We start from the raw sequence: 27,303 nt of genomic DNA, 5'->3' as shown, positions 1-27,303 counted from the left end.
ATAGCCTTTCTCCAAAACTCTCGGCAGTCTCAGGTGGAATCCTTGCTGTGGGTGTCTTGGTGGGACAGAGAAGGATTTAGGCACGTGTGACTGCTTCCCACAGATTCCTACACCCCCCTAATCTCTCACTGCAGAGCACCTCTGATAGTGCTGTGGCTTACATGTGTCATGCCTGTGGTACTCACTTGTCCCCTTCCTGTCCCTGCAAGGACATTGTGTGCCATTCAGAGCCATTTTGGATTGGGATGCAAAAGCTAAACACGGAACTATCATTTACTTCATGTAAAAGGCAACACAAATTCTATCCTGAAGAGCCAACTTCTTCAGGAAAGCAGGAGAAGAGCATCAGTGGTTTTGATTCTCATGGCAGATCTGCCTTTGATAGCTCTTTTCTGCAAGACTTTGTAAGGTCATTTGGATGGAATGAAGAATTAGTTTTATTAATAAAATTAATGATAATTGGTCTTACGGACAGGCCTGAGTTTATGTTGGAAAGGGCTGACCAGGGAAATTCATGTTGCACTTGGAAGCGAGAGGATAGGTTTGGTGATGATGCCTTGTCCTTTGAGGGTCTGTATTTCAAGCACTGGCACAGGCTGCCCAGGAAAGTGGTGGAGTCACCATCCCTGGAGGTATTTAAAACTTGTGTAGATGTGGCACCTGGGGACATGGTATACTGGTGGCCTTAGCAGTACTGGGGTAATGGTTGGACTTGACGATCTTAAAGATCTTTCCAACTAAAATGATTCTATGGTTCTATGATTTCAGTCTGAGATATGACCCTTAGGAAATTCCATCCTGCTTCTTTCTGTAATAGGACACAGCATTGTGCCAGATTTACAATCTCTAGTCCTCCAGCCCAAACTCTAGTGTGTCTTGGGCCTGCTTCTAAATACCCTCAGAATCAGTATTCTTTGGGGCCTAGGAGAAACAAACTCAGGTGTTAGTTGCAGGACAACAGCAATGCAACAGGGAGAGAAAATTCTGACAAGCTCAAATGGAGTTTATGAGAGCAACTGGAACACATACTATGCTTTAGTTAATCTCTTCTTGGCACATTTACATCAGTCAGTAAGTTGTGAACTGCCACCCTGAGGACAAACATCCCCTTTTTGTGTGTCACACATCCTCAGCCACGGTAATCTGGGCCAGAGGGGCAGGCAAGGATCCTGCCATCTGCTGCTACCACACTCCACCCAGCAGGGACTGGGAATCACAGCTCTCAGCAACATCCACATCCATTTACTGAACTATACTTTGGGCAACCCTGTCGGCCACACCCCGAAACACTGCTTGCAGAATTTAATAATAAACTAGGAGAAAGAAAGAGAGACACTTATGGAAAATATTCCAAACTTAGAAAGAAACTTTAGAGAATTGTCAGATAGACTGCAGCTGGAGAATATGGTCAGATGGCCACTTGACTCAGAGGGAAACTCTCACAACTGCAGATTGCACGAAACTGGAAGGACATTACCCAGCATTTGAGTTTCTTACTTTTTTCTCTAAGCAGCTGCTAATGGGGGATGTCCAAGATAATACAATGGGATGGAGAGATTTCTAGGCTCATCCACGACAACCATTCCTACCCTTTTCTCCCCAGAAGAATAGGGAGCTTGGTTTATCAGCCTCAGTAGCTGTTGCAGGTCTTACACAAGCCTTGCCTACGTGGGAGATGCCTTGTTTGCCACTCCAGTGTTTGTAGCTAGAGCTGGGGCTGGGCCGTTGCCTGGCAGAGGTGAGAGCTCTGCACCAGGCACGGCTCTTACAGGGGTTGGAGCTCTCGGTGCCCTCTGCCCACACAGCAAACCTGGTCTGACAGACTGCTGGGGGAGCAGACAAACAGAACTTAGGCACTTTCACCACAAGAGCACACTCAGGGTCACATTGTTTGGCTCTAATGCAGGTCAGGCATCACAAAGGCAAGACTACCCATGCTAGTTTGTCCAACATGGCTATTAACCAGGGAACAGTATTTGAAGACAGGTTTGTAACAACTAGAAATGCAAATAAAGCATCAGTGTCTTCCAACTAGAGGCTACAGAGAAAGATCAGCAACAGTATATTGAATAATCTGCATATGCACAGGAACTTTGGAGAGTCTACAGAGGAGCTGCTGGACAGACAAGTCATACAAACAGAATTCCTTTCTAGACTCATACATAGAAAGAATGTTCCTGCTGGGTGAAAAAATCCACATGAATTTTCAGAAGTGAATACAGAATTCTAAACATGATTATGTCACAAATCTTCCAAACCTAGTTATTATATTCCAAGTTAATGAGCAGCTTGTTAAATGCAGGAAATAAAGTCAGCAGTGATTTACTGCACAGTGTAATTGGTAAATCACTGCTCCATTGAATCACTCAGTACATGGGACTGAGTGATCTCCTATCTGCTGTGTCCTGTCTACTGCTGTCCTGCAAACCGTGCAATTATTTAGATCAGCCCAGTGTGGGTGCTGACACTGACATCTGATTAGGCAACATGATGTGCTCTTTGTGCTGTTGTAAATAACAATGTGAAGTGCTCAGCACCCCTTCATGAGCTAATTGACACACAGGAGCTGCATGTTTTTAACTAGAGTTTAAAAACAGACTCCATTGAAACTGGTGTGAATGTGCAAAGGGAGGGCTTTAGCAGCTGTCTGGAGAATTTTACACTCAGAGAGGTGTGATTGCTGTGGTTTGTTTCAGTGGTTTCCCAGCCTGGAGACTGTCACTGTTCTGCCCTTACCAAAGAAAGCAGCACCACCTGAACTTAGGTGGTATAAAATCACACGAATGCCTCTCCTTCTCCTTCCCCATCCATCAGCTGATAACACTGACACCAGGGCTAATTTCCTCTGCTCCTTGGCTTGTGCCTGTGTTACCTGGGATTTCGAGGTATTATGTATTATGCAAATGCATAAAAGCAAAGGACTATTGACTTGCCGTGCCAGAGCAAAGTCAGGTTTTTATGGAGAGATGAACAAGGTACAGTTAAGGGAGAAACAAACACATAAAACTTCAAGTCCACATGTGCTTGTTCAGAGAAAATGCATCCAGCCCTAAGCTAACACAGAGCTGCCTTTCTTTGCATGTGCTCTGTAAAGCCTGAGTTGGATCAGGGGTGTGAGGGAGCAGACCTTTAGTCCTGGCCTGGATAGGCAGAGGAAGAGGAGGGAGATTGCTGCCCACTGACTATGTGCTTGCAGAAATTTCCAGCGCTTTTCAAGTGGAGCACATGCATTTCTGTGACATGGGATGAGACAGAAGATACTTCTGATGCTAAACACCCCTTGTGCCTAAACCAAACCGACCATCCAGGATGTGCATGTGGCCAGCTGCATTCCAGGAGCCTGCCCAGAGCCAGCAGGCAACAGAACAACTGCACAGAAAACACGTTGAGGAATTCCTGGAATTTCTGAAGAGCACTAAAATAACCTTAGTATCCAATAGCAAGCAGGTATGAGAGATAATAGCAGAAGTGACTGCTTAATGCTCTTTGATATTCGATTAAGTGCAAATTTTGTAAGAAAACATATTGAGAGTGCTTTGTGCAGCTTTCTTTACCTCCCAGAGTCTTGGGGAGCAAGGACACAAGGACTTCAGGAAGCCTCCAGAACACTCAGTCAACTACTGCATTGTAACAATAAGAAATTTTTTTTTCCTGTTCATAATAATTTTCCCAGTTCCCAGAAATATTTGGATCTCTAGTAGGAATGAATCTCTCCTTGCTATTCTACACAGATTTCTATCAGCAACCAGATCTCCCTACATGGCAGCATACACTTCACTTCAAAGATCTTCCCAACCCTTTAGGCTGTAATTAGACTTGTAAATGCTGGAGCCAATCTGCCCAACAGGGAAACTTCTCTGAAAACAAAGATTTTGTAAAAGTTGAAAGAGAAGATGGCAAACAAGAAATGGCTTGTGGCTTCTTGAAAATTCTCCTGCTGACTAACTTTCATTAAGTCTGGTGAAAGAAAACAGCTCTCTGTGCCTATTGATAAAGTCAAGAACATGGTTTGTCTTTTAAAATGTAGACTCCAAGTTCTTCCCCTCTACCAGCTGGAAGTTTTCATGAGCCTGGAAATTAGACTGGAAGGACATGCTGTTGGGCTCCTACTGTAACACCAAAATCATCTTCTTTCAATTGTAACAGAAGTTTTATATTACACTATTTTATGAAATTTGTTATCTATTTTTACATTCAGGTTATATATGTATTTCCATTCATTTACACACTGAATGGAAATCTTTGCAATGGATCTTACTTATGGAAAGGGGGGAAATTGTTGTCTGGTCTGGAAAACAAAAGGCTTTGGGCTTTGGCCTTTTAAAATATAAAGGGGGCTTACAAGAGAGAGACATTTGCCAAAGCCTGCAGCAACAGCACAAGGGGCAATGGTTTTAAACTGGCTGAAGGCAGATTTAGATGAGATATCAGGAAGAAATTCTTTACTGTGAGGGTGGTGAGGCACTGGAACAGGTTGCCCAGAGAGGCTGAGGATTACTCATCCCTGAAGGTGTTCAAGGCCAGGCTGGATGGGGCTCCAAACAATCTGTTCTAGTGTAAGGTTCCCTGGCCATGCTAGGCAGTTGCACTACAACATTTTTGGGTCCATTCCAACCCACACTATTCTATGACTCCAGTATTTATCTCTGCCTCCTGTAGAAGCTCTGCATCTTTGGCCAATAGCTAATGAAATCAGGAAACTTAGCCCTCTCCTGCCAGACACAGCTCTGATGATTACAATAAGCACTTGGACACCAAAGCTTTCAGTAGCACTCCCAGAGCTACTAGTATTTTTGACACCAGTCTACACCTAAATTTAGCAATTCCCAGACCTAATGTCAACACAGCTTTGCTATTGCTGATTTAGAATAGGGCTCTGGCACAATATTCTCATTCTGAAAATAGCTTCTAATTCTTTACCCAGGGCAGAAGTGCTGTCCTGCTCTCCCCACACATCCTGATGATTCAGTGATACACTTATCCTCATCTACAGGGTGATGCACAGACTGCAGGTCCCCAGTCCTTGTTAGATCAATAACCCAGACCCAGATAATATACACTGAATATAAAGGATTCTAAACTTAAATAATATCCAAATCTATAATTGGAACCTGTCATTCAAGGGGACAAGCACCTGCAGGCACACAGGTTGCACAGTCCAGGATGTGAATATGCAGAGTGACAGCTGACTGCTGGTGTGCAGAAGTGATCCCAGATACTCCACAGGTTTCCTCATTGTGTAAAACACACTTTATGTGCATGTTCAGAGGAGAAGCAGTGAGTCTGGACTGTGTACATGCTTGGAGATTATTTTGCATGTGTACAGAAGTGTTCCATGCACACATGATAGTTGAGGCCACTCCTTAGTCTTAAACTTGACTCTCTTTCATTAAAGTCACAAAAATAGACTCAGACTTCAAACCCTGAACTGGTCATTCATGAAGTTAATTCTATCTGAATGTAAATGTACCAGAGATTACTGTCTCATGAGAATTTAATTCAGAAAGGAGGGGTTATGCTGCTTATGTGCCATGCCTCACCTGAGTACAAAACCACCAATGCCTTGCAATTTTCAGCTTATTATTCAGCAGTAATAGACCCAAATGAAGATGAAACATAACTAACACTGTAACTCCTGCCACTGCACACCAACCACTTCAAGATACACATTGCTGTGCTTGTAAGTGATCTCTGTCAAGGCCATATTGACCCCTCACTGAGAATAGCAAAACCACATGCACGATTTGTGGGGTCATCTTATGAAAAGAGTGAAACTGTGGTCAGAAAGCCCTGGAACAGACGTCATACTTCTGTGTTTTCAAAATGAAGCACTAACACCGCCCAACAGTCTCCCAGATCTTGTTGTGAGGTGGACTAGAAAAATGCTGGGTTTATCAGATCCAAAGCAAATCAACCAGAAAAATATTCCAAATTTACAGGAAATTCAGGTTCCTATCTGATGGAGATTGCCCATATCAGGTTTCTGGATGGAGTTTCTTGATCAGTTTGTCCACTCCATAACTACAAAGGAACAACTGAGCATCTTTGCATGCTCCCAGTCACTCCATCCTGCCCCCTTGCTCGCATTTGACAGCGAATGTACACCAGCATGCACACTCAGGTAAACTGGAGAGCAAGAGGAGTTGACCCAACTCAAAACCAACCTCACAAAAAAGAAGAAAAAGGTCACACCAGCTGCTCAGGTGCCAGTCCTGTAAAAGGGACACAAAGGGACTACATGAGGTGGGTATGGAGAGAGAGAGCAAAAGGTTCAGCAGCCCTAAATGAGCTTAGACTGGTTGTGAAACTATTTTCAGAACAGATCTATGAATCAGATTTCCGGCCATAAAATCACACCACAGAACAGCCAACCAAATAATTTCCCAACAATAACACTTGAGCATAAATAGAATAATATCCCAGCAAAGGAGTCAATGCATGATTTGGCCAGTTTGCTGCAGGAACAGGCTGCCCAGTGCCATTTGTGCAAATAAACTAGAAAGGGTTGCCTTGCTTGACATTTTGTCCAAAATGCCCAGCTCTATTATACTTACAGTCTAAGCACAGTCATGTGGTTGCGAAAGATTTTCACACTTCTTATACAAGAAGCACCTCCTCAAGAATACACAGAAAGATGCTGGTTTGGCTTATCAAACAGAACTGTGATTCTATACTTTTAGATTGCCTTTCCACTGATTGAATATCTCTTCTCATGGATGTTTGGTCTGGGCTATACTGAGCTGCACTGGACAACACAAGAGGTGCTGGTGGATCAGTGGATGCCAGTCCCTCCATTGGGATGGGTCTGTGGGATGAAGATAGCAGCAGCTGGGCCAGCACAACCCCTCTGAGAGCACTGTGTGGCTTTCTCAGGGCTCCTTGGAGATTCAAAGGCTCAGAAGCATTAAATGACAGATCTCTGATCCCAGCCTCCTTGTGCAAATACATGATTGGCAAGCAGGCTTCTGTGTTACAAAGTATTTTATGGAATTTCCCTCCAACCTTCCTCTTCCACTGGGCAACAAGAGCTAAACCATATTGCTCATACAGTAGGAAGCAATAAGAGCACAGCACCTCAACACAAATCTGCAGGAATTACAAACCATTCTACAAAACAGTAACACCTAGGTATTTCTCCATGTTCTGTTGAATCTTATCAACTCATTATTTACTCTGAAATAGGGCCTGAGGTTTCCAGCTGGATGTGAGGCCAATGAGTGACGCAGACAGGAACCAAACCCGCAACCTAGGTTGATATTGGTGTGATGGACTGAGTGAAATGGAAAGGCTGTGTGGGTGCAGGGATGCACCTGCTAAACCCCCATCCCTACAAACTGCACTGTCCCACATCCTTACCCTGATAAACCACGCTGCTCTCTCTAACAGTGCCCTGAGCCTGTGTGTGCAGGGCAGCATGATCACAGCAGGGCAGGTTTCCTGGGGAAAACCACGTGTGAGGGGCCTCTCACAACAGCCAGCCACACGCTGCTGCCTCCTGCTCTGCTGGCTTAGAGACACAACCAGCTCTGCACCTCTGCCAGGGCTCACTGGGCCTGAAATGGCTGAGAAGGGATGCTTAAATGTAATTTATAAACAAATAAGGGTGGTGCTCTGAAAAACTCTCCCTACCAGCATCACTGGGGAAAAAAAAGAAAAGGTGGAGCTTAATTTCTAAGTATCTCAACAGAGGACTGAACAAGATTTGGTTTAAGACAAAGGAAATGGAAAGGGGAAGGGGAAGGGAAGGTGGAAGGGAAAAAGGAGAAGGGAAGTGAAAGTGAAAAGAGGAAGGGAAAGTGGAAAGAGAAAAAAGGAAGGGAAAGGGGGAAAGGGGAAAAGGGGAAAAATAGGGGACAAGGGGGAAGGGAAGGGAAGGGAAGGGAAGGGAAGGGAAGGGAAGGGAAGGGAAGGGAAGGGAAGGGAAGGGAAGTCCATTTTACATTCTGTTGACTGAAAAATAAAATCTGTTAAGAGATATAGATAGAAACTTTCCTACTACAATTTTGGGTCAGAAGCAGAATGAAGTGTGATTACTCCAGTGACATCAATTGGAGAAAATCCAGATCAGTCAAGATGGGACTTTAGTGAGGACAAAGAAAAGGTTGTGGATCCTTTGAGCAGATGTCACTTTTCAGGAGAAAAGTGGACACAACTGTATGACAAACTCGATTTCTTGGCAGTGCTGATTAGAAATAGTCATTTTTGTTCAATAATTGAAATATTTCTAACTTTCTTTTTTATGGATCCAGTTCTTCAAATATTGTAATTATGTCTGAAAGATGTTTCCACATAAATACACCTTAAATTTTAAAGTTATCTCTTGATTTTGAGAATGTGACTCATTGAAGCTGTATTTTCTGGAAGCTGCATTATCCAGACACAGATAATGCAGAAATGACACTTAAAAGTAAAAGTAACAAAGAAGAATAATGTATGGGGAAAAAAAACCCATCACATTTGTGAACTAGGGAAGGAACCAACAATTATCATTTTGGTAAGAAAAATAAATGATGCTTTGTTTATAAGGTTATTTATATTGTTATTTAAACACTCCACAATGACCTACGAACTTTTCCTTCTAAGGTGAACTGTAGATTGCACAGAATTATATTTCATCTTACTCCAGAATCAAACAGACAAAGAAAAGTCTGGGAAGGCTGCTATAAAGTATTTAGTCATACTAAGACACACAACAGGAGAAATGAGAGATCAAGTGAAAAACTCCTTAGGCCTTGAAGCTTCCCAAGCAAAACCTGTATTGCAAAACAACACATCCTTCCACAGGATCATCAGCTGCTCAGGTTCTACCCTTGCTCTACTTTTGCTGAGTGACCTTGACAACAGTACTCCTATCTCTATTTTCTCTCTTTTGTGTGAAAGGAAAACAATTCCTTGCCTCACAAAGATGTTGTCAAATTTATGGTTGCAAAGTGACAAACAGACCCTAATTGTCATGATATGCAGTAGTTAAATTTCTGTGAAGTCAATGATGAGGTCAGGAATGATTCAGATCAATCACAGTCATGTGAAAGAATTGGAGATACACAATGGGTTTGTGTTTGATGTTTATAGACAGTGAGAAACCTATGATTCTGTGATTCTATAAAATTACACAAGGTACAGCATTGGAGTGGCTTTTCAAGTAAATCTGAATGCCATTTTTAACCCAGTTTTTCTCTTTACAAAAGTTTGGCAAAAGTGTATTCAATGAAGGCACGTTCATAGCACTTTCTTTGGTTTGTTTTTTAAATACTTCTGTCCCAGTCCTACTGCCCATGGAGACTGACTCACTATTGGTGTTCTTCAATGAATCAGGCATTTCCCTCAGGCTGGTGTAAGGAAGTCACCAAGATTTGCGGGGAACGTAGAAGAGAAAAAGAAACCCTAAATCATGCTCCTTTTCACTCCTCTGAAGATTCCCAACAGCAAAGTGAGACAAACAAGTTCCACTGTGACCTACAAACTAACTACGCAGCAATACGATGCTATTTGGCACCTGGGAGACTTAGAGGAGTAATTAGCTAAACTTTCATGGCGTCCCCTAAGAAACTTTTAAGACATAAGTGCTTTAGAACTTTTAGCACATCACTTTTCTCACTGTGTGAGCGCATGACAGAGTTTTCGCAGGTCGCACAGAACGGTGTCACCGTGCCAGCTCCCGGGGAGCAGCGCCGCGGGCGGGCCGGGTGTTGGCGAGCAGCGGGACAGCCGAGCCGAGCCGAGCCGAGCCGAGCCGAGCCGAGCCGAGCCGAGCCGAGCCGAGCCCGGGCCGGGCGCGGGGAGCGCAGCGCAGGGGGCGGAGCCGGTGGCTCCCGGGCCCCGGAGCCCGTCTGCTGCCGGGGAGCGCCGTGGCCCGGCCCGTCCCTGCCGCCCGGGGAAGCCAGCGGAGGAGAAAGCAGCGCTGCGGCCCCTTCGGTAGGTGAGGTGCGGGGATCTCTGCCGGGCGCCGTCCCGCTGCCCCTCGCGCTTTCTGAACTGAGAGCAGCCGGGCTCTTGGCTCCTCTGATGGCTAAAGCGAGTGCCGGGTAATTAAAAGTAGCGAAAATATTCCGGATTTCTAAATGCTATTTTTTCTCTTCTCTGCCTGGCTTCAGGGATTGTAAGAGCTGGTCTGTTCAGGGGAGGAGGGTGTCTCACTTCTCCGCGTTTCAGGAATTGCGGTTCCCTGCTTTGGACAAACGAGTTTTCCAACTGCTTTGTTTCCAGGGTTTCGGAGCAGACCGCATCCATTATCGCCGTAGGCGCTTGCCCCTCTCCCGTCCTAAAGAAGGGTCTTGTTGGGGTTTGGGATTTCAAATTCCTGTGATAAACGAGACCCAAACTTGAGTGTAGTTTTGATGTCTGTTCTGCGTAAATTTTAGCAGATTCTCCCCAAACCTCTGATTGTCTGGCAGTCGATTATGTTAAAAAAAAAAATAAAGCCAGAAAATTTTCAGGCTTTTTGTGGTCCTTTCAGGGTCTTTCTCATGCCCTGAGCCTTGGAGGGAAAACTCGCGGTCGCTCGAGCATTGCGGTGAAACAACCCATTCAAAGGCGCGCCGTTTTCTCCCGCCCCTTGTTCCAACAGCCCCTCCCGGCTTCCTATTCCTCCAAACTATTTTTTTTCCTGCAGGAAAAGTGTAGGTATTTTTTTTTCTTCTTCTTCCACTGTTCCCACATAAGAAACTCGCAGATCCAGCTGGGAGTTTCTCCGCGCAGCCCAGCGTTGCAACACGGAGACGCGCTCCCGAGAGCGCCGGGGCTGCCGCCCGCCTGCTGAGCGCGGAACGTGGGCACGGAGCTGCCCCCGCCCCGAGCAGTGCTCGGGCACCCCGCAGGAAAAATCGGCAGGAGAAATCACATTAGGGAAAAGAGGGAGAGTGAACGATTTCAAAAAGGGTGTTTGCGCGAAGCAAAGCTTGGGGAGAAAAAGTATCTTTTTTTTTTTGTCTGTGCTCTTGGCCAAGCTGCGGAGCTCCGGAGGGGGGAGGCTGGCGGCGGGGGGTGTGCGGGGACGGGCCCGCCGGCTCCCGCCTTTGTTCCCCCGAAGGAGCGCCCGCAGCCGCGTGGCTGGAAGCTGCTCCATGCCTGCCGCCCCTCCCAGGCCGCTCCCGGGCTCCGCGGGTGCTCCGGGGCACGGGGGAAGGCGCGGTGGGGAGGATCTCCATCACTGAGCTGGGGGCTGAGCGGCTGCCGGGAGGCGGCAACAGCCAGCGGGGGAAATCCCCTGGGGACAGCGGGGTGTCCTCCAGCCCGCGACTTTCCCGGTATGTTCCGTTCTCCTGGGTTCCGAAGGTTTCGGGAGAGCTGGGGATGCCCTTGTTGCAGCGCCGGGAAGTGGGCGCGGGGCAGAGCCGCGGGTTCGGCCGGGCTGGGGTGGCGGGACCCCAGGAAAGGGAGAACTGCAGAGCCTCATCCGCCCTGCGGGGAGCGCTGAAAACACCTGAGCTCTTGGGGGGACAGTAGCTTCGTTAACTGCTTCTGCGCAAGATCTTGGAAGTACCCGAGATGGGAGATGCCGATGTGAGCAACTACATGGAGTGCAAGACAATGATAAGAAGCCCTGTAACTATCTTGACTCGGCAAGGCAGCGCAGAACTCGGTACGTGCTGCAGCATCCTCAACTCGGAACCACCCAGGCGCATGCCTGAGGATCTCTTAGCAGCAGGGTTGAAACTTCCAGGGCAGCTGTTGAACCCTGGTTTGTATGATGCTGTCTTGTCTCACTTCTCCTCGATACTTGCATTTCTTCTAGCAGTGTGAAAGGGAAAGGGTCTAGAAAAGGAACGGATTATTTTTTAAAAGGAAAAATAGCTGCAATCTAAGGGGTTTTTGGTGAATAGGGCAGGAGACAGCCACTGTTGATAACAGCTATGGAATATTCTAGCAGTACTCCAGAAGCCTGGACTGTCACATAGAGCTGTGTGTTGTTCTGGTATTATGGAAGTTTCTGGTTGTTTTTCCCAGAACTAGTTTCATAGAAGTCCACCATCTATTATATACAGAAATGTAGTATTGCAGTAAAAATGTGGGCTTTTTTTGCAGATAAGGGTTTTGGAGATTGTTTGCTTGTTTTTCGGCTTATAAATTCACTTAGTGGTTGTCTTCCACTGAGTGAAACAAAACTGTATCACTTTCTGCTTTCTCTGAGATCCCAAATTATTGAGAAACAAACTGGTTGCTCCTGCTGCCCAAAGCAGCAGTTGGGACAATCTCTCTGACATCTGGCCAAACTGGAGGAGTGAGTACTGATGCTTGGAATGGTAATTCACCTACAGATTAGGGAGAAGCATGTGGAAAACCCTGCAAGCCATGGCTTATCATTGGAAATGCCAGTGGCTGATGTGTTTGGTGTCACTCTGCACCTACAGTGTTACAGCATCCAGGATGTACTGAGCATTGCCTCTGCCATGGTTTTATCCCTCTGCACCTGAGCAGTTGTCTAGGTAACCCTCTACCTTGAAGATGTTGATCGCTAGAAGTACAGAAGTACTGAGGGGGTTTTGTTGTTGGGAAAGCTCCCTGTGGCATTGCTGTTACTGCAGTGGGTCTGGCTGGGAATTGGGACTGGCAGAAAGAGGTGGAGGGAACCAGAACGTGATGAATGAGCATTGCACTACTGTGATGGATGAGCATTGCACTACCAGCTCTTCCTTCCACATGGCACTTGCAGAGTTTAGTGAGATACCTTCCTTAGCTTCGCAGGATGTGCACATCTCAAGTGAGGCTATCTCACTATTCAGCAGACCTCAGTAATAACTATCTTTAAATTCCTGTGGAAAGCAGCATGGCCCACCTCTTGTCAGGTTGGTCAGAAGTGAAAGCAGGATTTTTCTCTGTGCCCTCAGTGCTCGATTAGCTGTGTTTTTGTAAGGAATATGAAACAGAGGAAGGATGAACTTTCTGCTACTTGACTTAGTTAACTAAAGGATGCTTAGTGTTTAACTTTGCACTGTGCACCAGACTGTGCAATCCATGTGTTTTACTGTTAAAACCACACAAAGTGCTTTCACACAAAGTGCTTTCTTCCTTGTAACTTTCCTGACTTTCCAGTAACATATTTAGTCACTACATTTTTAGTAGGGAGCCTTCTAGTGGGCAATAAGCGCGGCAAAGGTACCATACCTACGACTAATTGTTTGCTGAGGTTCCAGCTGCTTTGTCAGCTAGCCCTGAGTAAAGTCCTGTGGTAACTACAAATACTGGCTTTCTAGTGCATTGTTCTCCAAGTTCAACTTTCTAGAATGGTCAGGCTTCTTTAGCGACATCTTTGCTTCTCCTTCTTGAGTCATCCTTAAGTCATCCCTGCCTTGCAAGCCTCTGGTCCCATCTTTGTAGCTTCCTTCTGCAGTCCATGTGGTTCTCTCATTGAATTGCATTTGTAATTTCTACTTGACTCGGTTCCACTAAACTGTCCTCACAGCAGCTCCTCATCAGGTGCTGTGTGTATGCAGGTGCTTTAGGTAGTTTGTTACATTCTTGGCCTTATATTAGTCTTGCAAAGAAGTGTGTATGTGTATATACACACATATATACAACAGACATGCATTTTTATATATGTAAAAATATTCTTTTACTCGTGATGTTATTGACTAATGTCATCTATTATCCCTTTCTCCTAAGCTGAGACAAGCACTTCTGCTTAAATGCAAATGCACTAGTTCCTTCATTTAATTTACAAAGACTGTCACGTTGGAAAAATCTCACTCCTTATTGAACACACTGGGAATGTTTAGCAGCTCCTTTGTTTGGCTTTTCTTATCTGATTTGCATCTCGAGGAACTCTTTGGTTAGCCCTCCGTTTTGTGGTTTGTTGTGGCTGCTTGCTAGCAGCTCTCAGGGAGGGCACTTGAGCCGTGGTGATCTGGAACCGCAGGATGCTGTTCCTCAGCGGCTGCAGCTCTGTGTTCCTCCCAAGTGCATGGGGTGGGGAAGGAGGGGTGCTTTGCTTTCCTTTTCAGCCCAAGTGCATGGGGTGGGGAAGGAGGGGTGCTTTGCTTTGCTTTTCTGCCATGAGCCTGTGCTCGTTCCGCTCCCCATATTTAATAACAAAGAAGAGCAGGCAAGTATCTCCTGTTCAATCCCTGCCCTTGTTGCATTGCAGAAGAGGCTGTATAAAAGCCAAAATTCTCCTTAGTTCCCACAGAAGTAGTAGAGGACTAATGGAATTCATCCCACCCCGTTTCCAGACAGGCTTAAACAAAGCCTTGCAACGCTATTATCCCAGCCAATCTGCAGCTCCTTTGTATATGCTGATGGTTCTCGATCCACATTATCCTAAAATCTGAAATGCTTACGTCTTTCTGGCTGGCTTCAGGCAATCATGGACACCCCGAATATGCAAGTAGAAGCCTTCAGTATTGAATCTGTTTTTAAATTTTCAAAGAACTATCAGTTTGTTATGTGAAATATTCGACTGTCTTGAAAACTTTAAAATGTGCAAACCACATGAGAACCTTGAAACTTATGTAACCATACAAAATAATTGAAATGAAACATTTCACTACTGAACTAATGGAAAAGGATAGCTGGATAGGTGAATCCAGATGTCATAGAAGTGTTAAATCAGTGGTGTAGCATTATACTCTGGTCTTTTTTGGTGGCCAGCTCCTCAAGTACACTTATAATAGCAAACTTTGCTTATATAACCTTCTCCCCTAACTGACAGCCCCTTCCCAAGAAGTGGGATTTTTTATACAAATAGAGATTGAAGAACATGAACCTTGCAGGTTTGGATAGTGCTTGTTTGTTTAGGAGTTTGGTTGCTCAAACTATCTCTCGTGCCTCTTTCTTCAGTTTCAATGCTACAACTGTTTCGGGCTATTCTTTGCTCTGTGAAAACTGTGAATGCTTTCAGAATTGAAGGCTGGAAGTTAGGAGAAATGAACAGTCTGACGTGTTCCTATTTCTGGATAATGATTTGCCTCAAGTTAGAGTGACTCTTTAGTTGAATTTAAGGTGCTGTTTGTGTAACTTTAATTTGAAAGTAGTTAAAAATGTGAGTTCTTTAACTTCTGCTAGTATATCTTGAATGACTGGTACTTCCTGCTTTTATAGAAAATGTGTGTGTGTGTATAGTATATATAAACTTCACATTTACACAGCATCTGCAGAGTTTTATCAAATTACTGCTGAGCTACCCCAAATGGTAATTAATCTCTCAAGAAAATAACTGCAGTACAAATGGTAAACAAGAAATGAATGATGATCAGACAGGCTGATTGCTTGTTTCCAATAGATGCATTTTCTATGAATGAAAGAAGCCAACCCACTAGATGGGATTATGCGAGAAGCAGACAGGGTCATTCACAACCTTCCTCTTCCCTCAGCCTCGAGCAGAATACAGCATTTCTCTCTTTCTGCTTAAGTGCTGGTGGTAGCTATGCACAGCAGTGAATGGGAGGGGGTGAGGATGAACAAGAGCAGGCTCTGTTCAGGGCCAAAGAACAGGGGGCAATGACTGTCTCTTCTTAAGTGCATGTATGTCTGTGGGTGTACAGGAAGATGGAGTGGCTTGGGCAATATTTGCTCTTGATGATCTCAAGAGGAGGCCTCTGAAGTGTTGTGGTAGGGGCAGCTCCACTGCATTCATGGGAGGGAATGAGCCATTAGGGGTCATCTTAAAGAGCTTCTTTTCCTCATTATCATTAATCAGAAAGCTCATATTTTATAATTAATTTTATATGCACGTGCATCCTTAGATGTTGATAGAAGTATTGTTTTTCTCCACAGAGCAGCTTCCTTTCTAGGCTGATCCTATAGTTTAAATTACCAGACCTGTGTGCATAAGTGCATGGTGGATTCAGTGTAGTGTTAGACCTTGTGCTTGCTGGGTGTGTGCATGTGGTGGGGAAAACATGGCCTTGAAACTGCAGATCTGGATACCTTCCTAACAACCAGCTATGTTCCTGGTTGATGAAGAGTTTTTAGTTGGTTCTACTGAAAGGATCTTAGGATGGGAATGAGCACTAGTGTTCTGCAACCCAGTTTCCTCAAATTCTTGTGGATGTGCTTTGCAGGTTATAAGCAAACCTGAAGATTTCTCTCCCTGGGCTCTACTTGTAGGTCTGGGGAAGGATTTGAAGCAGAAAAGAGTGATGCAGGACTCATGCTCAGTTGTCTATAGAGCATAAATGGTGCCTGGATGGTAAGTCAGCAAGAGACTTAGCTGAGTTGAATGAGCCATGCTTAAGAGAGCAGCTGAGATGATTTGGGAAGTCTTGATGGGATGGTGTTCTGCTATGTGGACTCAAGAGTTCACCTCGGGTCTGTGCTAACTTCAGTGCAAAACAGAGTTAATCTAATAGAGCACTAAGAAAACCCCCCAGCTCCCACACCCTTCAAGTTAACCAGCATATTTGACATTTTTAATTTCAATATGTTTTATCATCACTGGTCTAACTAAAGGAGAAAAACACAATAATTTTGCACAAAACACTCTGCATCCTAATCTAAAACTGAACTTACAAATTCTAATTTGTCTGTCTTCCTGCCTCAGTGCCTACATTGTAGTGGTCCATGCAACATCCAAGCTCTTGCTGCAGTGTGGGACATCCATTTGGAGTCTGATGCTGAATTAGGTTAATAGGCTACAGTATTGTCTGAGGAAGAGGGATAGACTGGGAAGCAGATAAGAGAATATTTACTCTGAAATGAAAATCTTAAAACCTAGAAATGGCCATGGTACAATGGTGCTAGCCTTTGGTTTAAACAAGCCCTTCACACACTTTCTGAGTCACTGCATTATTTTTAAGTATTCTTACTGGGCAAAAGAAAGATTTCTGAGAGGCTCTTAGAAAGGCAGCTTGAACTAGTCTCACAGTTAGTTGTGTCAGTCTGAAACTTGACTTCCTCTTTTAGTTTGCCTGTTAGCATGGAAAAAGTCTGCTTCAGATAGTTGTTCAGCTTGATCTTCTGTTCCTGCAGACTGCAACAGAAATCACCTTGGGTTTGTGGGGAAAATAGGCAGGAAATAACATCTCCAAACCAAGCTGCAAATAAATATTTAAATGGGCTTACTTAAAACAGGCACCTGAAACAATTATTGATTAGGTGGGGCCCTGACGTTGCAGCTCTTCAACTGAAACATGCTATGAAACAGGGATATTCAGTATTCATGCCTAACTAGGGAATTTTTAATTTATTATCTTCCAGTGTTGAGTTTTATACTGGACCCTTAACCGCTTGATATTTCACAATTACTTTCTCTAGTATGGGGAAAATAGTTTTCTTCAATGTTCAGCTCAAAGCGTGCCATGTTTAATGGGATGTCCTTGCAAGATTGTCTGCAATCCACTTTTGTAAAGAGGTGGATACACTGGTGTGGGATAGAAAGTAGTGGTGAGCCCTTTGTAATGCCTCTTGTGGTCCTTGCTCACTTTTGCAGGCAAGCTGTGTTTATAATATCCTGGGAGTAAGTGATATTATCATCACCAGAAAATTCATTCAACCACCACAGAAGCTTCCAGATAAGATTCCAAATATGAACAGAAATGATCTACTGTTAGATGGAGAGGGAGGTGACTCTCCAGAGGCTATAGTAATGGGGTAACATTAACAGCTGCAGTTAGTGTGCTCTACCCCTTTGCTACCTCTTTCTCTTGGTGCATGGGAGTAGAAAGGAATGTGTGCCAGAGTCATGTCTTTTAATTTTGGCACTGTGAAAGTGAACTTACTTACATTCAGACTGCTACTCAGTGCATCATTAGAGCTCACTGCTGCCAAAACAGATGTGGTGGGTTGTGAAATAGGTGCCACTACACCCTATGTAGCTGAGTCTCAAGAGTTCTGACTTGTCTGTGTGGAAGTTGAGTGCTTAACTTAGTCCCTCCTCTCAGAACATGAGGACATGTGGCCTCAGTCATGTCACTGACAGAGAGAAACTTCAGAATATTATCCTTACTGTCAGTGAAAGAACAGGCTTTTTTTACCTCATCTGCTGCATGTCAAGCAAAAAAATTCATGTTGGTGCTTGTGCATTTTATGCAAAATCCCTTGAACTAAATGACTCATGTTTTGGAGACTCTTTCTGGAAAATGCTGTCCTTCTTTCTAGCTTGTATGGGGAAGAGTCTGCAGTGGATATGGGAGGTTAAAACAACTAAGAACTGCAGGCTAATGTAGACTGATGCTTGAAAGATGTGGTCCTGCTCCTCTCCTGCCATCCCCATAGTGGCTGTTTTGGACAACTGATCTTGATAAAGGCCATTTAAGAAGGCAAATCTGTCATTTCTGGCAGATGTCTCCATTTACCTTGGCTTGTAGCAGCTGGGAAGTCAACTCATTTTAGGGGAAATCATTTCTCTTTTTTCACTCAATAGTGGAAAATTAGAAGAAATAATTCTCTTTTTTTCCACCCAATAGTTACAGTAAGTGCAAAACCTCTGTAGAAATGAAATTTCTATTGGCAATTAGCTGCTTCCTGGCAGCGCTGAGCATTTACAACCTGTTTCTCCTTCCAGCCCTGAAGGAATTGAACTGCTTTACTCAATTGCCATCTAAAGCTTTGCCATCCTTTTAATTTCTCTGCCAACATTGCTCAGCCCTTGCAAATTTTAGCCATCAGTGAGAATCAGCAATTGGGCACAGCTTCAAAAGCTAATTTTTCTAGGTAGTGTTGTAGTTATTCTGATACAGAACTTCCCTGGACAAAGTGCTGTGCTTCAATGCCCATTGTTTTTAATAAGGGGATTCCTCTTGACCGAGCAATTTCAGGATCATTTAAGGAGTTTGTGTTTTGGAAAGTGTTGGATGTTTGCCTTCATGGAAAGTCAGGTGTCTGTTCAACCTGAGAAGTCCTCAACACATACACAAGGAGATGTAAGAATGCTGCTGTACCATCCCAGGAAACTGTACCCTGAGTAGGAGCTGCAGGCAAACTCAAGAGCTTGCAGGTGAAGCCTGCATTGGAAGTTACAGAAGATGGATTATATGTTCTTGAAACAAAATTTGCAAAGCTACTGTCAGTCATTGCTGCATTATGTTCCTTATTGATGCAACATCTGGGACCTGATCCTAAACTTTTCACAGATCTTTGGAGCACAGGACTGGTTTTTTTTGATGTTAATTCCATTGCCATTGTGACCATGTTTTCCTAAATACTTGTCTGAATTGGCTTCCATTTCTCAGCGATTTGGACAGAACAAGGTGTAACAGGGGAAGTCTTTACATTTTTGAAATTATTTTCTTTGCAGGCTGTTTGTGACTTTTCATCCTGGTGCTTGCAAGCCATGTAGGAAGGCAGCCTTAGCTAAGCAACTTACTGCATCTTTTTTTCCTAATGTGACCATCTGTCACTATGGCAGGAAGTCCCAGAAGTGCCAGGAACTGTTCTTCATTTTGTGGCACAGCTCACATAAAAGAAGAACCTGAAGATTAATATATAAATGCTTAATCTAGAAGAAGTTTTTAAAAATGGGAAGTGAAGGAGGAGGACATAGGCCTGGGAAGAGATGACAGATAAGATGACTTGTGAAGACAACAGAAAAACCATCAGAGGAACCTGGGTTACATAATCTTGTAGCTAAAGCTGTAAGCAGCAAAGTCCATTCAGGCTTTGCCCCCATTAACTTAGACGTGTACTTTCATCATCTTCAATTACTCAACATAATGAAAAATCTTGATAAACTTGTGTTTTTATGGCTTATTTGATTAGTGAACGTGACTAGATTTCCTTTGGACTTTGGCTGTAAACAGTACATAATCAATACTAGAGATGGGAGAGTCCAATTTCACAGGAATTATAACTGTTTAAATTGCTTCAAACACAGCAAAAACGGTTTTGAATTCTACTTCACAAATAAAACTCTGAAACATAACATAGCCCCTTTCTAAACAGATTTTGAAAGCTTCAAGAAAATCCAACACACTCTTTTCAGGATTACATCCTTACACTAGGCTTGACACATCTCTCTGAATTTAAAGCCAGGCAGTGATAATCTTGGCCCATGCAGCTTTAACTGCAACATATCTGCCTCTGTCACCTCTGTGGCTGGGCACATTCCTTTAGTGCTGTGGAAGTGGAGTTGCAGCTTAGAGGACCTCTCATGTCACATCTCACATCAGGATGGAGCAAGCAGGATGGAGTGCAGCTGAAACAGGAGCTGAAACACATCTCTACAATGTGCCTTCTAAGCTGGGCACCCACTCCAATGTCAAACAAGCTGATATGGAGTAGCTCGTGTGGCAGAACTATCCTGACCTTAAAGCAAAAGCCAGACCTAGGGCTTCAAAGTTTCTGTGGTACCAGAGCCTGGCAGTAGCCTCAGAATTGCAAAGATTGAAAGCATTCGATACAAAGTTACATCTGGTTCTACAAAAGAAAACCCTTGAGTCCTATTGTGCACTTAGGTTAGGCACAGCCTGACCTCAATTAGCCACTTTCTGATATTTCCTTCAGGGTCCAGCAGGTTGCTTTTGGAGAGTAAGAGGATGGGAGGAGCTGAATTTGGATTATTGAGCAACTATATAAACTCCAGAGCTGTTGCAAGCTGTGGAAAGTTGATCTGGTAAGGATGAGAGGGCAGAGTTACTGTGAGGCTGTCTCCAAAAGCCAAGGACAAAACATGGACATAGAAAGCAGCAGCTCTTCAGATTAATTCTATTTGGAGCTAGGTAACAGTTGAGGTCTTCTGAACTTTAACCAAGAGTTGCTGATATGAAAGGGCCAGCTGTTACAGGTTGATTGTAAAAAATGGTTCTAGTTAGAAGAGTGTTTCCAGGTATATCCTGGCAAAGCCACTTGTGACCTGAACTAATCTTCTGTCCTAGGTGGGAAGAGTGAAAAATAACTATACATTATGATCTTTGTCCTAAAATGCATGTCATGCCAGGATGTGGTGTATTGAAGCCCAGCTTGCATATGGTACCACATGACAAAATTTGTAGCTGAGAGTTTTGAGATGTTCTCTCTGGGCAGTCTTAGTTGGTCTCATGGGTTTTGGTTTTTATCAGGGTGGTGTTAGTTGGAAAAAAATCTCCACATTGGGTGTCTTTGTGTAAACATTGTCTCTTCGCGGTTCTTCCTGTGAGGGTCTGTGCCTCTGGTGTCTCATGTCCAGGGTGTCCTTAGGATGTGTCTTGTCTGTCTCTCCTCAGTTGACATTCCAAAACTGTTCTACTTCTATCCTGAAATAAATTTCATACTGACTTTTTCAAAAGTCAAAGTAGGTCCCTAAGGATTTGCTTTTCCATAGTGGTCACTCTACAAACTATTGAGTTTGCAAGTCAAACTATGCCAGCTCCTCTTTCACCCTAGAATATACTCCAGATGCAAAACACAGAACAGTGAACAGTTGCTACAATGAGTCATGCCTGTGGAAGTATTGAAAGGTTAAATAACAAACTCCTTTAGCAAAGACTGGACTGCTACAAGATAGCAAAAGCCTGCAGCACTTGCAGCTGGGGGAAATACCACAGGCAGTTCTAATCTTAAATCTGCCAGAAAGAAAGGCAGTTACAGGAACTGTTTATGGATCCGTGGTTCTTACAATCTTTCTCCAGTGTTAGAGTGGACCTAACAGCTTTCAAACCACAAACAAGAAAATGCACAACAAGAGGAAAAACTTAATAATCTTAATTATGGTCAGAAAAATGACTGTCAAGCACAGTTTTATCTCTGTTCCATGGTGTTTCCTCTTGCTAGGGAGAGTACATTGATGAGTTAGATTGCTTTCTTTTCCTGGAATGATGAAATTTGAGTAGCAGCAAATAGCACCTGTGGTGTCTCAACCTCTTTACCAGTTAAGGGAAGGACAACATGACTAAGTCCAAAGGCTGGGTCTTGTAAATGGATTATAAAAATTTCTGACAATCAAAGAGACTCTACTTGTGCATTTCTACCTTCAGTGCACATCTCCATGCTTTTTTGGAGGGAGATGGGCAAGTAGGTATAGACCTTCTTAAATTTCATCAGTATTGCATATCTATAGTTGCATTTTAAAGTATTACCTGAGAGGTATTTTCCTGAGGAGAATTCTGAACAAATTTGTTTACTAATGGTTCATCTAATTCCACTGAGCTAGAACAAGGAAATGACAACCAGACTGTTCCAGCCCTTAGCCAGTTAATTTTATGGCTTTTTTTTTCCTCATAGGAAAAGTTTATGTTCTCTTTCCAGCATCTCTGACTTCAGGAAAGGGTGCTAGGGAGCAGAAAATTGAGCCTACCCATGCCTCTTGTCCCTTGCTACCTGCTCCATATTTAAAGCTATTTCCATGATGTGTTTTGTGGTGGATTTTTTTTTTTGGTGGGTGTGTGGGTTTGGTTTGAGTGTTGTTGGTGGTTTTGGTTTTTTTCTGGAGACTCGTTTTTTCCCTAGTGGGGAATAACTGTCATGTAGGTTAGTTTCACTGCAAGCTTGCAGTGACCATGTCCTTTTTATCTGTGGTGTTGACTGTTGTCTCCTTTTACCAGATGGCTTTGGCGATTGCAGACTGTTTCCCAAACTTCTTATCCAAGTGTAATCTAAAAAAGTTTTATTTGGTGATGAGTATCCCTGTGTTTACCAAGGTAAACTTTGCTTCAGGTGGTTAAATAGATTGTCTTGTGCTCCCTTTGCTTTCAGTCCTCTGCTTTAAGATTTATCATTATGGCAGTGAACAACCTGACTCCCTGGTATAGTTTCAAACCTACTCCTTCAAAAGGAACCACCAAAAGTTGGGATTTCTATAACACTCCAGCTTGTCTGCATCCCTACGCTTCATCTGAAACAGGAGTAAGCTTTGCAATAGTGTTCTATTGTAAAGTTGCTGAGTTTATAACTCTGAGGTGCATTGTTTAACTTCATGTTTCCAAAATAAAAAGGGTTTAAACTGATACTATAAAAAGCGCTGACTGACTTTTATTCACCAAACTGCCCATACAGCTTTTCTGTTATGCATTACAATCTGCAATCCTCGGGTACACCAATGCATGGTTTCCATTTTGAGCAGCTGGTCCCCTTCTTGGAGCACCACAAAATTGCCCCAGGTATTCTTATCACTGTATACTCTGTTGTGTTCTCATCATGCTATTCTGGTTGCAAGACTTCAGATGGCTAAAACAGTCTCAAAATATTTGTGTTGCACATAACTTCTGACTTGAAAGTGATAGCTTGTGTTCTTTTGCTTCTGGGGTTGTTTCCATGCAACAAGCGCTTAGTTCGTGGGATATCATTCCTTATGGTGCTCGTCCTACACTTCTTGCTTGAACACTATTTTTGGCTTTTTATGGGATGAACAAGTAGTTGCTACTTCAGGCTGCTCTTGTTTATTATACAGCAGAGACAACTCTGGCTACAAGAACCAAATTTTAACGTGCAGGGTAAGAAGGCTGAACTTGGGTGGCTTTTTGTGCTTTGGATTCTTCACTTAAACTCTGGCCGGTAGCAGAGACAGTAGCGCTGTGAGTGGTGTCGAGAGGTGTACCTGTGGCGGGGGTGCCTAACGGGAGAGCCAGTGAGTCTGTGTGTCTGTCCGTGTGTCCCGGTAACTCGGGTGCCCGAAGGTGCGGGCTGGGAAGAGCCCATGTTTCTGTGTATCTGTGTGTCAGTCCGTGTGTCCCAGTAGCTCGGGTGCGGGCACACATGCAGAGTCTGTGTGTCCGTGTGTCAGTCCGTGTGTCCCCCTAGCTCGGGTGCCCGAAGGTGCGGGCACACATGCAGAGTCCGTGTGTCCGTGTGTCGGTGCGTGTGTCCGTGTGACCATGTGTCCGTGTGTCCGTCCCGCCCAGCCCGGGTGCCCTCAGGGCCCTGGCGCTAACGGCCGCCGCGGGCTGCCGGCGCCTCGCGCCCCTCAGCCGTTGGGCCCAACGGCCGCTCCCCTCAGGCCGGCGGGGTCGGGCGGAGCGGCGGGGCCGGCCCGGGGCTTGGCGGGCTCCAAGGTGCGGACGAGGCCATCGCGGCGCCCCCAGGGCTGATGGGGAAGGAGCGGTGCGGACAAGGCGGTGGCGGGGCGGGGACACGGAGCGCGGCCGGGCGGGACCCCGAGCGCTGGCCCGGCCCTCGCTGGCCGGGAGCAGTCGCAGGCTCCGCCCGGCTCCGGGCTCGGCAGATGCCGGCCCAAAAGACAATTTGTAAACCCGGCCGTTTGTAGCCCTCGGCGCTCTCCGGGCCTAAAGGAATTTTAATAGATTGTCATCTGCCGGCTAACGATACTGGGGGTTTCTAAGAAAGATGTTTCTGCGTCAAGTCTCATCTCTCACTGGCCTCCACAAGCTTGCTCCGGGCGCTGACCGCCTCTGACTCGCTGCCAGTCGGCTCTTTTTTTGTTATTTTGAGGAGTGGGACAGACGTGTGTATGTGGTGATGGGCAGTGACTGAGAAGTCAGCTCATTTCCATGACCAAACCTAAAACCTAATGTGTTAATAACAGCTCACTTAAACTTTTCTCCTCTTCCCCTTCAGAATTGGCAGGTGTTCATGAAGGAAAGAAACACTAGAAGTTCGGACTAGAGCTGGAGTGTTTGCTTCAAGATGCCCCAAAGGGAAAATACTCATCTGCAAGTCTCTTCTTTCAAAACTGCCTGTGTTCTTTCAATCAAAGAAAAACGTATTTTGAGAAAGATGACTTGTGAAGTCTGTGAACAAAGCTGTCTTCACAAGGATACCGAATGAAAGACATCATGCCTTACAAGGGACACTGGTCTTGAAGGGTGACACTGTGCTCTTAAAGTAAAACACAGGCACTGTAAAAACACTGATCCTGAACAAGAATAAGGATTATAAAAACTGCATCAGAATGTTTGTTAGTCCCAGGAGAGTCAGAAAATGCCATTTTTTGCAGCTATGTGCCACTTGCTTCATACTGTGTCTCATGATTTTTTGGATACCGTTTGATAATCAAATTGTGAGCCATATGAAGTCCTATTCCTACAGATACCTCATAAATAGCTACCATTTTGTGAATGACAGCCTGTCTATCAGCAGGGATAACCTGAACAGGGTATCAAGCTACCAGTACTTGATCAACCACAGAGAGAAATGTCAGCAGCAGGATGTCCTTCTCCTACTGTTTGTGAAGTCTTCTCCTGAAAACCGTTATCGAAGGGATGCAATCAGACAGACTTGGGGTGATGAGAAGTATGTTCGTTCTCAACTCAATGCCAACATTAAAACCCTTTTTGCTTTAGGACGCCCAACACACCATGAGCAGAAAACACAGCAGCAAAGAGAACTTGAGCTCGAAGACCAGAAATACCAGGATTTGATTCAGCAAGACTTCTTGGATACTTTTCACAATCTCACTCTTAAATTGCTTTTGCAGTTTAGCTGGGTGAAGGCCTACTGTCGTCATGCCAGGTTCATTATGTCTGCAGATGATGACATATTTATCCATATGCCAAATCTCATTGCTTATCTCCAAAGCCTCACGCAAATGGGTGCTCAAGATCTCTGGATTGGTCGTGTCCATCGTGGATCCCCTCCCATAAGAGACAGGAGGAGCAAATACTATGTTCCATATGAAATGTACCAGTGGCCCTCTTACCCTGACTACACAGCAGGAGCTGCATATGTAATATCAAATGATGTAGCAGCTAGAGTCTATGAGGCTTCATTGACTCTGAATACAAGTCTTTATATAGATGATGTTTTCATGGGTCTCTGTGCCAATAAAGTGGGAATTGTACCACAATATCATGTATTTTTTTCTGGGGAAGGAAAAGCTCCATATCATCCCTGCATTTATAACAAGATGATGACATCTCATGGACACGTAGATGATCTTCGCCAGCTCTGGAAGCAGGCTACAGATCCCAAAGTTAAAGAGATTACTTCAGGGATTTGGGGTAGAATGTACTGCAGACTGGTCAATATTGTGCTTCTCTGTAAACTGTACTATGTGGACACGTATCCTTGTTCAGCTGCGTTTTCTTAATACTTGAATATCTGCATTGAAGATCCACTGAGCCAAGACAGAGCAACAACATTTTAGGTGTTTATCCAAAATGTATGTAAACATGGAAAGAGGTAAAATTTACACGTGAATACTTGGGGTGGGCAGAGGGAGAGGAAGAAGATGGTCCCAGGGTCCCAGATTCTGTTCAGAGACTTATTGGAATAGCTCTCCTGTTGTATTTGTACTTTTTATATTGTAGCCTGTTCTTTTACACTCTTCAAGGGATGCAAGTCTGGATTATAAGTGAACTATAACGGACTTGACTTCTAGATTTTGAAATGCTTGTTGAAAATACCTGTTTCTTTGAACTTGTCAGTAAGTCTTGATGGTTTTTATAAAAGCTATGTGAACTAAGGCATGTGGCAAAAAACCCCCTGTTATATCAGAATGGAGTAGACCTTTCAAAGCATGAGGCAAGTGTAACTTCTGACTTGATGAATGAGACTATCACAGTAGTTTAAGGTAGTGTCAAATATTCACCATTTCTCAGTGCTTCATACAAAGTCAGTCTGGACCTGCACAGCTGACAAATAGTGCGTGCTAGAAGTGAAGACCTGCTACAATTGTTTTCTCAAAGCTGCCTAAATCTTTGAAATAAGGAAACAGTATTTGGATGCCCTCTGACTTGGTGGTTAAATAACAAAGGAACCTCCTTTAGAACCTGAAGCTATAAAAAACCAAATACCACTCATGTGACTGGTTGGGCTAATAGTTCTCTGTCTTCCAAAGAGTGAATTAGCACGTTTAAAAAGTCCAATCTTTAATAAGCAAATAAGTTAAGTTAGTTTTCTTCTAATAATGCTTCTGTTTTCCAGTATTCTAGAAGTGAAAAGCAAGCAAAAGTCCCTGGGAATGTTACTTAGAGCTAGGTAAAGCCTTAAAAAAACCAGAATTTCATGCTTGTACTAACAGAGAGGGAAGATATTTTCTGTACAAACTTTGACTTTGCATTGAAGGGATAGGGACATGGTGATTCACACAAACTCAGTACACAAATCATAATAACTAAAATATTTCTTCTGAAGTCAAAATTGTCTTTAAAATTTCAGGGTTGTTGGTGTCCATAAACTCCTGTACCTTGAATATGTCTCAACATTAATATCACTTGCAAAGGAACAGAATGCCTGTGCTTTGTAAGCCAAAAGAGAGCCAAGTGATGTGCAAACCGCAGCCCTTATGAGTTGTCCTGTGGTGCCATACAGATACTGCAGAGAACCAGAGCTGCAGGCTGCCTAGCTCAGTCATGGTGCTCCCACAGACTCTCAGGACAGATCTCTTAGTTGCTAATTGCCAAACCTGTGGCAGCTGTACAGGACTTGCTAGTTTGAAGCTGTGAGTAGTAAACTTGGTGTAACTAACTGCTGCTGCTCTTGGAGCTGTGCTGCAGGTTTTCTGGTTTGAATGGATAATGGCATCTGTCAGTGCAGACAATCCAGGAGTGAGCTTGCTGA

At 44.1% G+C, this 27,303-nt stretch overlaps 2 protein-coding genes across 6 annotated transcripts in view; one reads left to right on the top strand and one right to left on the bottom strand.

The window, feature by feature from the left end:
- The window catches only part of MCF2L2 (MCF.2 cell line derived transforming sequence-like 2), a 148,491-nt gene that overhangs the window by 44,544 nt on the left and 76,644 nt on the right, over nt 1–27,303 (bottom strand). The gene's annotated exons all lie outside the window — the stretch shown is intronic.
- On the top strand, nt 24,695–25,831 carry B3GNT5 (UDP-GlcNAc:betaGal beta-1,3-N-acetylglucosaminyltransferase 5). The gene has a single exon (XM_054282274.1). It carries the CDS (start codon nt 24,695–24,697, stop codon nt 25,829–25,831), a length of 1,137 nt encoding a protein of 378 aa, XP_054138249.1.

The sequence above is a fragment of the Melozone crissalis genome, unplaced genomic scaffold (genome assembly GCF_028551555.1).
Source record: "Melozone crissalis strain CALT ecotype California unplaced genomic scaffold, PUWL_Pcris_2 ptg000034l_1, whole genome shotgun sequence".
Lineage (NCBI taxonomy): Eukaryota > Metazoa > Chordata > Aves > Passeriformes > Passerellidae > Melozone > Melozone crissalis.
This window is presented reverse-complemented; position numbering and strand designations above follow the sequence as displayed.

Bases quoted from the DNA above. Each gene is read 5' to 3' on its own strand.
- B3GNT5 (XM_054282274.1), top strand. From the start codon at position 24,695: ATGTTTGTTAGTCCCAGGAGAGTCAGAAAATGCCATTTTTTGCAGCTA.